Here is a 12233-nt window from a genome sequence, read left to right as displayed (position 1 = left end):
ATAGATTTTCTATTAATGGTTTGTAACTTTTCTTCACGAAAGACTGACTTTTAAGTGAAATTAAAGACCGTTCATTCTTTAATGGAAATGAGTTAGTTTGAAAAGAAGATAATTATATTTTTCATTGAAAATCTTAATAGTTTTAGTTTCAATTTTTTATTATTATTTTACTTTATTGGAAGGATGAAATGGAATGGGATGGAATAGATGGAATAAGGCGACGTAACACTAAGGCAACCTGCCATGGAGGTTACCTCCGAGAAGGACTTTTTCCTTACGGGAAACTGATATGCGAACAAAATTCAGAAAACTCCAGTAGCTTCCACATTGGTCAGGCACAAAGTGGGTAAACTCTGTTGATCGAACATTACGCGAAACCAACTAGTGTTCAGTAGTGTTAGGCTATCCACTCAGCCACTGGTTAGATATTTTGTGGAAAAATAAGTATATTAGTCCCATCAAAATAAAATATATTGTTTTAATTTACATCATAGAATTTTTTATGTTACCTAAATACAGATTAGGACTATCTGACAGCGAAATTATCAGCAAACTTTATAAAAAAAAAAAAAAAAAATGGGGGATAAAATAGGCCTATGAGACAAAGACTATTAATTATAACGAGATAAAGTTATAAAATAATTTAAAGCTTTGATTTTGTTTATCACACTGTATTGTAATAAGTAATGTACGAAAATTCAGATTTCTATTTGAAAAAGTCCTTATCTCATAATCCAAACTGCATTACTAAACTTATCGCTTAGTTTGATCAGTAAAAGAAAGGTATATTACTATATGTATTTGAGATGAATAATCCTAATAATTTTTTGAAAAATGTGACTTTTAGTATATAATTTAACAATTCACCATATAAATAATAATCTATCATTTCGTTTTGATTCGGCATTCTAAAATTCTATATTTATTCACGAAATTAAATTGATAAGACCATGTGATAGATAATAATTTATAATTTTACAAAAGCTTTTACTTTAGAAGCTGAGATAAGCTAGAGAGGAGAGTTATCTAACTGTGGGCGTTGTAATTATACCTTATCGGAGTGCATCGAGCTAGCAGCGCGACTTCTTAGTTATTTACGAGGTAATTTCTTACTTAATTTAATAAATAAACTAGCTTTTATTATAAGTTTATAATTTTTATGTAATTATTAATTTCTAAAATTTTGGATTATTTTAAACTCCAAAAAAATTTTTAAGTGATCTTTGAAAATATTTATAATTAATTATCATTCATTAAATTATATTGTTATGCAAGTTAATTTCTGTTATGTATTCATTTCTATTTATTTTTATAACTTGTTTTTTATTAAAGATACAAAATTAGTTTACGTCATATGATAAGGCAGATAAAAATTGTACATGATCTCCTATTGTTGAGTAACATTTATGTGTAATTAACGCTTCAGAGCATAAATCGTATTATAAGCTAAAATTTGTTAACTTTTATATTTACTTGTTAGAAACATCAATGATGTCGATGCGAGTGACACAAGGTAAAGATTATTTCGATCCTTCCGATGGGTAAGTAATAACGTCTTTTATCTTAGAAAATTTAATTATTTAATCTTATATATAACCTAATAGTTATAACGATACAAAATCTTGCTAAAATATTCAACGAATAATAATTCATTGTTTTTTACTCTAGGTTACATTAAATTTTTATGATAACCTAACCAGTTATTTAAATTTTAGGGCTTATCACACTAGTGAATATGATATTACAAACAAATATAGTTTATTTTATATCTAAATTTTAAAATTAGTATAGAATGAAAGTTTACAATGGTTGAATCTTAAATATATACTAATATACCCAAAATGCATTTCGGACTCTTTTTGAGTCCGTCTTTAGTTGGTGTTTTTATAAAAATTATTTTGTTTTAAATATACATGAAAAGTTACATTTCAAAAGTTTAAATAATGACGAAGATATTAAATTAAAGAAAGCGATGTTTGATCGTATGTACTGTACAATAGATTCAATCTTTTTTCTGTCTGTTTTCTTTATAATAAATTCAACCGTGGACAGCATGTTGAGGCCTCTGGAGGATTGACGAAATTATTACAGCAAAACAAAAAAAAATTAGTTACTATAGTATACACATTAACCTTGTTCCAGTTACTAATTGTAAATCTGTATGGCTCAATGGCGTGCCGTTCATGGAAGCTGTGGAAGCGCCGCTTCCATTGTATTTTCTAAAATATAAATACATATTGTGCGATTATTTTCATATTTTAACGTATCTGAACTAATTTTTATTATAATCTGAACTAATATTTTATTATAATCACATTATTTATTTTATTACAGATTTATACACATGTGAAAAACAATGATAAGATTCAAACTTATATTCAAAATCTTAAATGCATAAAATCAAAATTCGTATATGCATATTCTCAATGGAAGCGCTGTATTGTCGAATACGGGACAGCTTCCACGGCGAAAACATTTGAATGGTGTAAAGCAGCCAGATTACAGGCATTAGCACATGCGATTTACAGAGCATCAACCTCTGGCGGTTTAGTTGGTGGAAACTACACATTAAAATATCGTATAACGCTTCCAATGATTCTATGCATTAGCCACTGGTAGGGAGCTATTTGACTAAGTGCATTAAGATTTAAAAAGTAAAAAATATTTTATGTTATTTTTATGTACGTTATTTTACAAAGCTATATTTAATTATAATTTTCTTTTAATTATAATTACATTGACAGATTTTCAGACATAAAATCTTTAGAATTTTTATCACTTTTAGATGTTAATAATTTTAAATAATACGAAAAACAATTTTCCGAAGCGAATTTTAATTCTTTAAATAAATTTTATGGAGAATTTTTTCATTTATCTAAATTATGTAGTGAATTGCAATATTTATATTCGTGTCCAGACTACATTGGCAAGTCACTCTTAGACATAAAAAATATTATAATTAATGATGATCCGAACAAAGATGCACTAAAAGAATTATATGATTTAATATCATCATTTTTACGGTACCATATACCAGTACGTCTGTTGAGCGCAGTTTTTCACCCATGATGCGAATTCATACATTTGCAAGGAACACTCGGTCAGAGGAAAGATTGTCGTCACTAGCGTTGCTTTCGATAGAAAAAGAGCTTTTAAATATTTTGATGGAATCGACGACGAGCGATTTTTATGATAAAGTAATTAATGACTTTGCGAAACAAATAAAGTTAGTTTATAAAAAAACAATAAAAACAAGTTCTTATATCTTTGTTTCACGTCAATTATCTATTTTGGAATTAAAATAAATAAACTGTTTATTTTTGTCATTTCCAGTATTTGTTTAAGATTTTTGTGGGAACACAGCTTCCCTACTATTAAATGTCACGGCACGCCACTGCTAGCATGGGCGTAGCCAGAGTTTAGTTATGGGGGGCCTAGTAGAGGCCAACCTGACACAAAATTGAATTATTTCAAATTATTGTTCATTAAAATGAAATTTCCATAAGAATCGACAATAACTTAACACACATAAAATATGAAACTTCCTTTAATCATACGTTCTCGTAACATTAATATCAAACTCTAGCAATGCCTTAAACAAAAATTAACCAATCAATTATTTTTTTTACCATTCTTTAATATAGTTCACAGTCTTTAATCTAGATATAGACTAGGGGTGGCCAACAGTTTTTTTCCTCCGGGCCGAATTGGAAAGAAAACTTTTTTCACTGCGGCCCTAGCAAGATTTTCTGGTGATGCGAGATCTTATTGTGGCGTCACCCCGTAGAGACTAAACTGTACATAGAGATACACTTTTCACATTGGGCACAGAGAAAGCCGTTGACCTTTTTTTTTCCTTTTTTTTTCTTTTTTAGGATCAGAATCTCTCAACTTTCCTATAACTTTACATTGCCAGGTCGTAGAGAATTATCGCGGTTCCATTTGAGCAATTATTTGAAGTTAAGTCCAGTTTTCAGAGGTTAATTGCGAGCCGCGGTACACTACACCCAATTAAATTAGTTTCAACTCTTTATTTCTTTTCGCAAATCGGCTCAACACTTTTTCGGCTGTAATTTTCTGAAGAGGGCACCAGGGTAACGGGGGGCCGTGTCCACCCATGCCCCTTACTTGCTACGCCCATGACTGCTAGTGAGGTCAAACTTAATGTAAATTTTACTCGTAATTAGCATTTGCGAGATTTTTCTTTATAAAACCCATCCCTACTTTCAAAATTAAGCCTTAATTATTTTTATATTATTAATTATGTTTTAAAATATAATCTCATATATTTTTAATCTCAAATATAATCTCATACAGAACACACAAGTTTAACGTTGTGATAATGTGTCTTAATGTTTTTTAAACTTAAATATTTTAAAATAGAGATTTATATTACAATTCATCAAAATTATTGCTTTTAAGCTTTTGCCATTACTTAAATTTTATATCTTAGTATAATTCAAAATTAACTAACTTCTTAATGGTTCACTTAACCTCTAGTTCGATTGCCGGAAATCTGGAGTAAGAGCTCTTGCCAATTTATTTTTTTATTTTCAAGATATTGTGGGGCTTTGTTTATTTTATTAATCAATAAAACCCCACAGAGATGTGGGTCGCGGTTAACTGCACAGTCTGTACTTAGCTGGCATTAAGATTGGTTTATCGAAATTGTCTTCTATTACTTGAAATAGAGAAGAATCAGAATTACTTCTTTTGATAAATTTGTTATTGGTAATAGTAACCAACAGAATTATTTTCATTGGTTACTGTCGATCTAATCAATCCAAAACAAACTTAAAATCACCAATAAAACAAACTTATTGTTATAAAACTGAAATAAAGATAAGGAATTATATTCTATTCTACCGAAATTAGACAGAAGGTGTGGAAAAGCGATCAACAGGCGTTAAGCCGGATGCACACATGCGGCGCGGCAAGGAAAAGCGGCAGAATGACGTCACTTTTTCTCGCCGCAGAAGTCGATTTTGTGCCGCTTTTCTCGTGCCGCAAAAGTTGGTTGAATTCTATCTTTTGCGGCAACGCCGCCAAGACGCGTTTCTATCAGCCAATAACAGTTTGTCTCGTAGTCACGTGAGAAAATACAATCACGTGGTGTTTTAATGGCGGAAAGTTCGAGGCGGTTAACCGAGATAATTAAAATCAGAATAAAGAGGAAAGGATAACAAATTTAAAACAAATTCTACACAAATAATCATATATAATTTAATTCAAAGAACAAAACAACCGAATCTTACTCGAAATAGTATTCTTTATCGAGAGATCTTGATCCACGAATAAGTCTATTTTGTACACCAGTTCTTTCTCGATCCAAAAAAGTATCTCTAATTCAAATCTTCGACAAAATCTTTTAGCTAAATAAAGCGAGCCGTACAAAACAAAATTTGTAAACACGTGGATAGGGACAGTGTATAAACACGTGGATATCGTTCGCCATCTTGAATACTGAACGCATGCGCCGAAATGTAAGCGGATTGCCGCTTGTGTGGTTGCGCTGCCGCGCGGCGAAGATGCGCTTGCGTCACCGCTTTTCCTTGCCGCGCCGCATGTGTGCATCCGGCTTTATGATGATTTCCAAACCACTACAGCATGGAACATTGTGGAGAGTAATGCAATAGTGAAGTGTTGAAAAAAGCATGGCCTTCGATTGACACTGAGTTGAAGTCTGCATCGAGTGATAGTGAGTTAGTCAATTCAGAATCATTTCCGAAAGCTTGCGAAACGTATCAACGAATGCTGTGTTCGTTGATACGTTCCACAAGCTTCCAGGAGCAGAAAAAGTTGAAGAGGACATCACTGTGAATGAGGAATATTGTGGAGTAGACCAACCAGGCTTTAATTAACATATGAAGAAAAAAGATGACGAAATTTTATGAAAAGTGTGCATGAAAGTGAAGAGGAAATGAATACTATAGAGGCAGAGCGAACGAAGATTTCTCATACTGTTTGCGCCGAAGTTGCCATTTCCATACAGTACAAAATGCAACCACCGACACATGCATAACCGATGTAATGCCGGTAAAGCAATTACGTACCCTCGACGAGCATCTTCGTTAAACCTAACAAATTTCCGTAACATTTTTTGAAGTGATTACACTGAGTAGAAGATACAGCATTTTAGCTGTGCTGTATTGTATTTTAAATGTTTTGTTTTTACTGTATACAAATAGCCCACTTCTCTCTTATTTAGTTTTTAAATACATGTGTACTACAGACAGTAAACATGTAACATTAAATTTAATAAAAAATTAAACTGACGTCTTTTATCTCTAATCTGGCATCTTACTGTGCAAAGAGTGACCGAATTATCAAGAGTCTACTGTATATGTTAATATCACTTTTTATTGATAAATATTCCGAAAAAAACAGAAAAACAGATTATTTGTGAATTGTCAAATGTGGGTAATTACGCCATTCGTGCGTTTATCATTACTAACGCATTTATTTTGTAACTTACTTCAAAGCTGGTTCAACGGTGGTTGATTGCGTACGACTGACCGCAGCTGACAAACAAGTTTTCTTTTGTCCTGAATGTGATAAATAAGTTCGTTCATGTAAAAGTTGTTCTCTTAGTTATATGTTTAATTTCTTAAACTGTAGTGATAAGAAAATTAAATATTTTAAAAATAGTTTACCGATATAAATTTGGAAAATTCTTTAGCTTGTTTTATTTCAACGTTTTTAACAGTAGCATAATCTTGTTTGTACTTCTCAAAAATCAAACTTTTAATTCCAAATAAAAACTTTGTATAGCGTATTTACCTGCGGTGCTTTATAAATACATCAAATTCCCGATTTTTGGATAAATGTATTCTGATGAAGTGCTCAAACATTTTTTATTTATTTATAAAACTCATTTTTACCACCGTCATAAAAGTTTTTAAAAAATTTAAAAAGCTTAAGGTGGCGTAATTACCTTAACAAAGTTATTGCTTTATTAGTTATTAAGCAAAGTTATTAAAACAAATATTTTTTTGCAAATTAGAATAGGTTATATTTGATCTTATATATTAAAGTATCTTTAATGTAACTTAATCCAAAATTAAATTACATTAAACATATTTTAATTTAAAATTGTGTGATTCTCTTCCCTCGATATAACAAGTCCTAGATCCAAAATTAGACCTAACATTCAAAAAAATCTTTGGTACTGAAAAAAAATAAGAAAATCTTTATCCACTTTTTAAATGATATCCTGGGCTTTACTGGTGTTTGTGTCCAATGTCCAAAGTGGATAAAAGCATAATATATGTAATTAAGAAGTACGTTTCAAAATTGATAATATATGTTTAAAATATATTCATCTAAATATTATCTTACGGGAATTTGCATATTTAAAAAGAAAGGATATTTCTGGTAATTTTTGTATTTATTTAAAAAATTTCAGGGGAAACTTTTGGCGAAGAAGGACAGGTTTAGAACAAAAATTAATTATTGTATCATCGATACTTTTTTGTTTGGCTTTTGCACTGATGATAACAACCATCGTATTGGATAAAAGACTGGAAAACTGTAAGTTACCATTATGTCTTTTAAAAGTTTATACACAATTAAATTTAATTAATTTTTCAGATAAATCCAAATCATCTGATACTACTCCTGGTCCTACTACAGATTCTACATTAACGACGACAACTACAACAGCCGAAAATGGCACTACAACAGCCGGAAATGACACCACAACAGTCGGAAATGACACCACAACAGCCGGAAATGACACCACAACAGCCGGAAATGACACCACAAACACCACAACAGCCGGAAATGACACCACAACACGGAAATGACACCACAACAGCCGGAAATGACACCACAACAGCCGGAAATGACACCACAACATCCAAGGAGGGCATTACAACAGGTAAGTTCTGGGGTTTTTGTACTGTATATAGTATAGGGGGACAGTTCCACGTTTGAACACTTTGATTTACAATTATTTGTTGTGAAATGAGCCTATAGAGAACAAATTTAATTATACACTGATATAGCACTGACATTGCTCAATTTTTGAAGCTACTATTTTTTCAGGGTCGAAAGAGAGTTTCCTCAAAAACTTAACTTTTTAAAAATGGCAAATCGCCCAATCGTAGAACAGAATGACCAGACAATGGCTTTCCACCTTCGGACATAAAGATCTCAGATTACAGAAAATTCAAATGTACATATTTGCAAAAAGTTTAAAATTTGTCATTCTTGTATGTATACACTTTTCACTTAAATGCATAGTTACACATGCTAATAAAAAATGTTTTAATATTAGCCAACGTTGTCATGACTAACAAAACAGACATTAAATAAAAAAGAAGCATCCTTTTTATTTAATGTGACCACTGCATAAGGGATGCAAAAACTCTAAGTATTGGTGGCGGCGAAAATATGTCATTTATGCCAACTAAATATTTATTTTAATATATATTTGTAAATACCTATGAACAAGTTTTTCTTCAGAGGTATATGACAAGAAAGTTCGTCATCAGACGCAGACCATCCTATATTTTTTCTATTCCAGTTGTTATAACAACCGGAAAAGTATGGCGATCCGGCAAAAAAAATGGCCCCCTCCAAATTTTGATAATGAGATAATGCAAGTTTTGTAAACGTTTTTAAAAAATAAAAATATTTTATTAATTATAATATTATGATTTAGCATCCAATATTTCTAATTTATAATATTTTTTAAATATTAAAAAATAATATAGGCCTATATTTTTTTTAATATTTAAAAAAAATATATAGAAAAATTTACAATGATTGGCTAGTGTTTCTAACACGTGTATCTGTCTCCCCTACATATAAATCTAAACATGTTTTGATGAATTTTGTTTAATTTTAATAAATAAAGCGATCGCCCTCTAATAATATTAGGCCTACCATTTACTTATATTTATTTTGCAGCTACTTGTATTAATGCATACGATAATACATGTATTTTTATTCGGATTATATACAGTAGTTAAAATATATAAAAAATGTACGAGTAGTTGTGTTTTCAATAATTTAAATCACTTTTATATAAATAATGTGTTTTACAAGTCAACTCGAATATTTTTCTTTATTATTATTTGTTTTATCCTTTTGTTTCGTTTCTTTTACAGTTTCAGTTTCATGCATATAATATCGCTTTTTTACAGACTTACCATACAGGATCTTATGATTGTTATTGAAATTGTATTCTTCAAATATTCTTGTACTGATACCAAAAGTGATAAAGAACGGAGGGATATGACACCCGAAATAGATTTTCTTGTAACTAATATCAATAAAGTCTAAATTCAGTCTTATTGTCCCCTAAGTTCCTGTATGATACGTCTGTAAAAAAGCATATTATATGATTAAAACTGAAAATCGAACATTTTTCACAAATTAAATACATTTTTAGACGAACCTCTTCAGTTATCTTAATTGAGAATATTTTACAGTATAATATTGTTTTACTTAGTTGTATGTCAGAGGTATTACGTAAAACAATTATGTGTAAATTCGTTCGCCACGCCAAATAATCTTAGATCAGTTGTTCTTAACCGGGAATCCGAAGTTTTGGGCTTGGAAGGGTAAAAATCAGTTTATTATCTTGATTTCGTGTTCTGTGAAGTGATTAATTATTGTGTTAAAAGAAAAGCTTATGCAGGGTGTCATAGAATAACTTTGGCGGTCATTGGTACTGTACATTATACACTCCGAACGTCTGTTTGTTAAGTTATGGCGACGCAACACTTGGCGATCTGCCTAGGGGGATCCGGGTGGTCTTTTTAAGGGAAACTGGCCCCTATTTAGGTGTTACAGATGTGGGGAAAACCCAGAAAACTCCACGTGGCTAGCCCGTCCGGTCGAGGCGCGAACCCACTATCGAACTCCCAGTGTTCAGGGTACGAAGACCGCTTGGCTACTGGTGGGCCTCTGGTGGGCTACTGGTGGGCTACTGGTTAGAAGTGAGTTTGTAGTTGTGTTTGAAGCTGTTACAAAGTACAAAAAGACAATAGAGAGGTTGCGGCCGACGTTTTCATCGCGAAAACGTGTACTGTACGTCGGACGTTCATCGCCGCCTTCCTGTAAGCCTAGAAGTTTGACAATGGTGTTTGGAAAGTCAGTGGAATCATGCTCGACATTCCAAACGCCATTGTCAAACTTCTAGGCTTACAGGAAGGCGGCGCTGAACACGTTTTCGCGATGTAAACGTCGGCCGCAACCTCTCTAATGTAGCTTTTATTGTCACGTCAACAACAAAAAAATCATAGGTTTACATAGAGTATCCCAGAATCTGGAAATGTTTCATGGACACCCTGTACTGTATATTACTATATCATATGGGTTTTTTATTTTAACAAGTAATTTCCATATAACTGGTTTTTGTAATTTTATTTTATTCATTTAAAATATAAACATTATTCCGAGAAGGGGTCCGTGACATTTACCTGGCTGGAAAAGAGGTCCATGAAACAAAAAAAAAAGGCTAAGAAGATTAGAAGATTGTTCCCTGTCTTAGAAGATTGTTTAGACATTTAGACAATCATTTACAATTAACAGGATAACAATGTGTTTATAACGTTTTACTTGTAATGCGTATATCAATCTGATGTAAAAAATACCTACTAAATTTTAACATTTATAACTATATCTGAATAATAAACATTTAAATTGAACAACAGATAATGCAAGTTTTGTAACGTTTTTAAAAAATGAAAATATTTTATTAATTATAATATTATAATTTAGCATCCAATATTTCTAATCTATAATACCATATCAGTTTCTTCTACAGAAAACCCAGCACCAGTGAACTCCTCTTAATCAATAGTTAGCAAATCATCAGTAAATCCATCTAAACCATAACTTCGAAACCAGTTACTCCATCTTAGTCAATAACTGCAAACCACCAGCTGCTTCACCTGAAGAACTTTACCTAAATCATTTTGAAATTATCTTCGATATCATCAGTCTTTGAAAAGAAAACTTACTTCTCGAGCCTCCTCTAATAACGTTCACCCAAAGTTTTATCTCATCTGAAATAAACAAGTTTATATAATCTACAACTGAAGAATAATTACGGAACTTGAAAAATAGGATTCTTCACCATAAAATTAAATAAATTAGTTTTAAAATGATCATCTAAACCAACATCATTCCTCAATGCATTGTAACTTGCATTATTGCAACAGTTTTAAATTATTGAAAAATCGTGGTAATTAAAATTTTAATTAAATTAATAATTAGAATAATGTAAATAGTATGCTTTATATTGATTAAGATATAAGCTATTTTCTTTTTCTTTATTCTACACTTTTCTACAAAAATTAATCTAATTTTGATTCCATGTTATTTGCTCTAACCTAGCATCAATGTAAAAGACATAATTACTACAGTACTGTATTATAAATTTCAATGTATCTTTTGTTTTTTGTTTTTTTTTCGTAAATTTTAACAAAGGAACTTGTTCGAATATTTAACATATGGAATTGTATTTTCATATATTTCATTTAAAATATAAATTTTGGAGAGAGAATAGAAATTTAGAAATTACGAATATAATTCCTACATTATTACAAGATTATTAAATTAAGCATTTTCGGACATAATATTGTATAATATGTGACGGAAAAATTTTAATAACAGTTAATTTCTTTTTATATAAATCTAAGGTTGATACATTAATTTGAAATTTCTGAAATCGTTAAAAGTATAGTGCTGTATATTAATATAGAAAACTAATGTTGATAATACTTGTTTCCAGAATAAATTTTATTATCATAATAATCAAGTATTTCGTTTTAATAAAGTTTCATTTTCTTCAATAATTAATGTAGAATTTTTTCCTTGTCCAAAAAAATTGCATTTAACTTGGATTGAATTGGATTGAAGGCAACATAACACATGGGAGATCTGCGAGAAGTGCATTTCCGGAGGACTTTCTATGGGAAGCTGTTCATATTTAGGTATTACACGTTTAAAAAAAAACCGAAAAACACGTGTCCAGCCTTACTAACTTGCAAGTAACCCGCGACCAGCTACTAGTGTTCAGTGATTTTATCCACTGGTAGGTAATTAATTTGGCATAATTGAAATCGCGCATTGGCATGACGCTTTTTATTTTATAGATATTTAGTTTTAATGTTAAAAAAATTATTTAATTTCCCCAACGTAAAAAAATCCCAATTCGAATTTAAAAAACAAGAGCATAATCTTGTTCTTTATTATAAAACTACTTGAAAGGCCCGATG

At 30.9% G+C, this 12233-nt stretch overlaps 1 protein-coding gene and 1 long non-coding RNA gene across 2 annotated transcripts; both read left to right on the top strand.

Annotated features, from left to right (window-relative positions):
• The first annotated feature begins 996 nt into the window (after positions 1–996).
• On the top strand, positions 997–7805 carry LOC111623263 (endochitinase A-like). The gene is made up of 4 exons (XM_023365787.1): positions 997–1101; positions 1481–1541; positions 7406–7530; positions 7591–7805. The coding sequence occupies exons 2-4, from the start codon at positions 1489–1491 to the stop codon at positions 7803–7805; spliced, it is 393 nt and encodes a 130-aa protein (XP_023221555.1). The 5' UTR covers positions 997–1101; positions 1481–1488.
• LOC111623257 lies at positions 7765–11810 on the top strand. The gene is made up of 2 exons (XR_002756415.1): positions 7765–7879; positions 10766–11810. It is a non-coding gene; the product is annotated as an uncharacterized LOC111623257 (long non-coding RNA).
• Positions 11811–12233: the final 423 nt, after the last annotated feature.

This window comes from Centruroides sculpturatus, unplaced genomic scaffold (genome assembly GCF_000671375.1).
Source record: "Centruroides sculpturatus isolate CEXI.00-Female unplaced genomic scaffold, Cexi_2.0 scaffold262, whole genome shotgun sequence".
NCBI classification, from domain to species: Eukaryota; Metazoa; Arthropoda; class Arachnida; order Scorpiones; family Buthidae; genus Centruroides; species Centruroides sculpturatus.
Note: the sequence above shows the minus strand (reverse complement) of the source record. Positions and strands in the feature narration are given on the sequence as shown.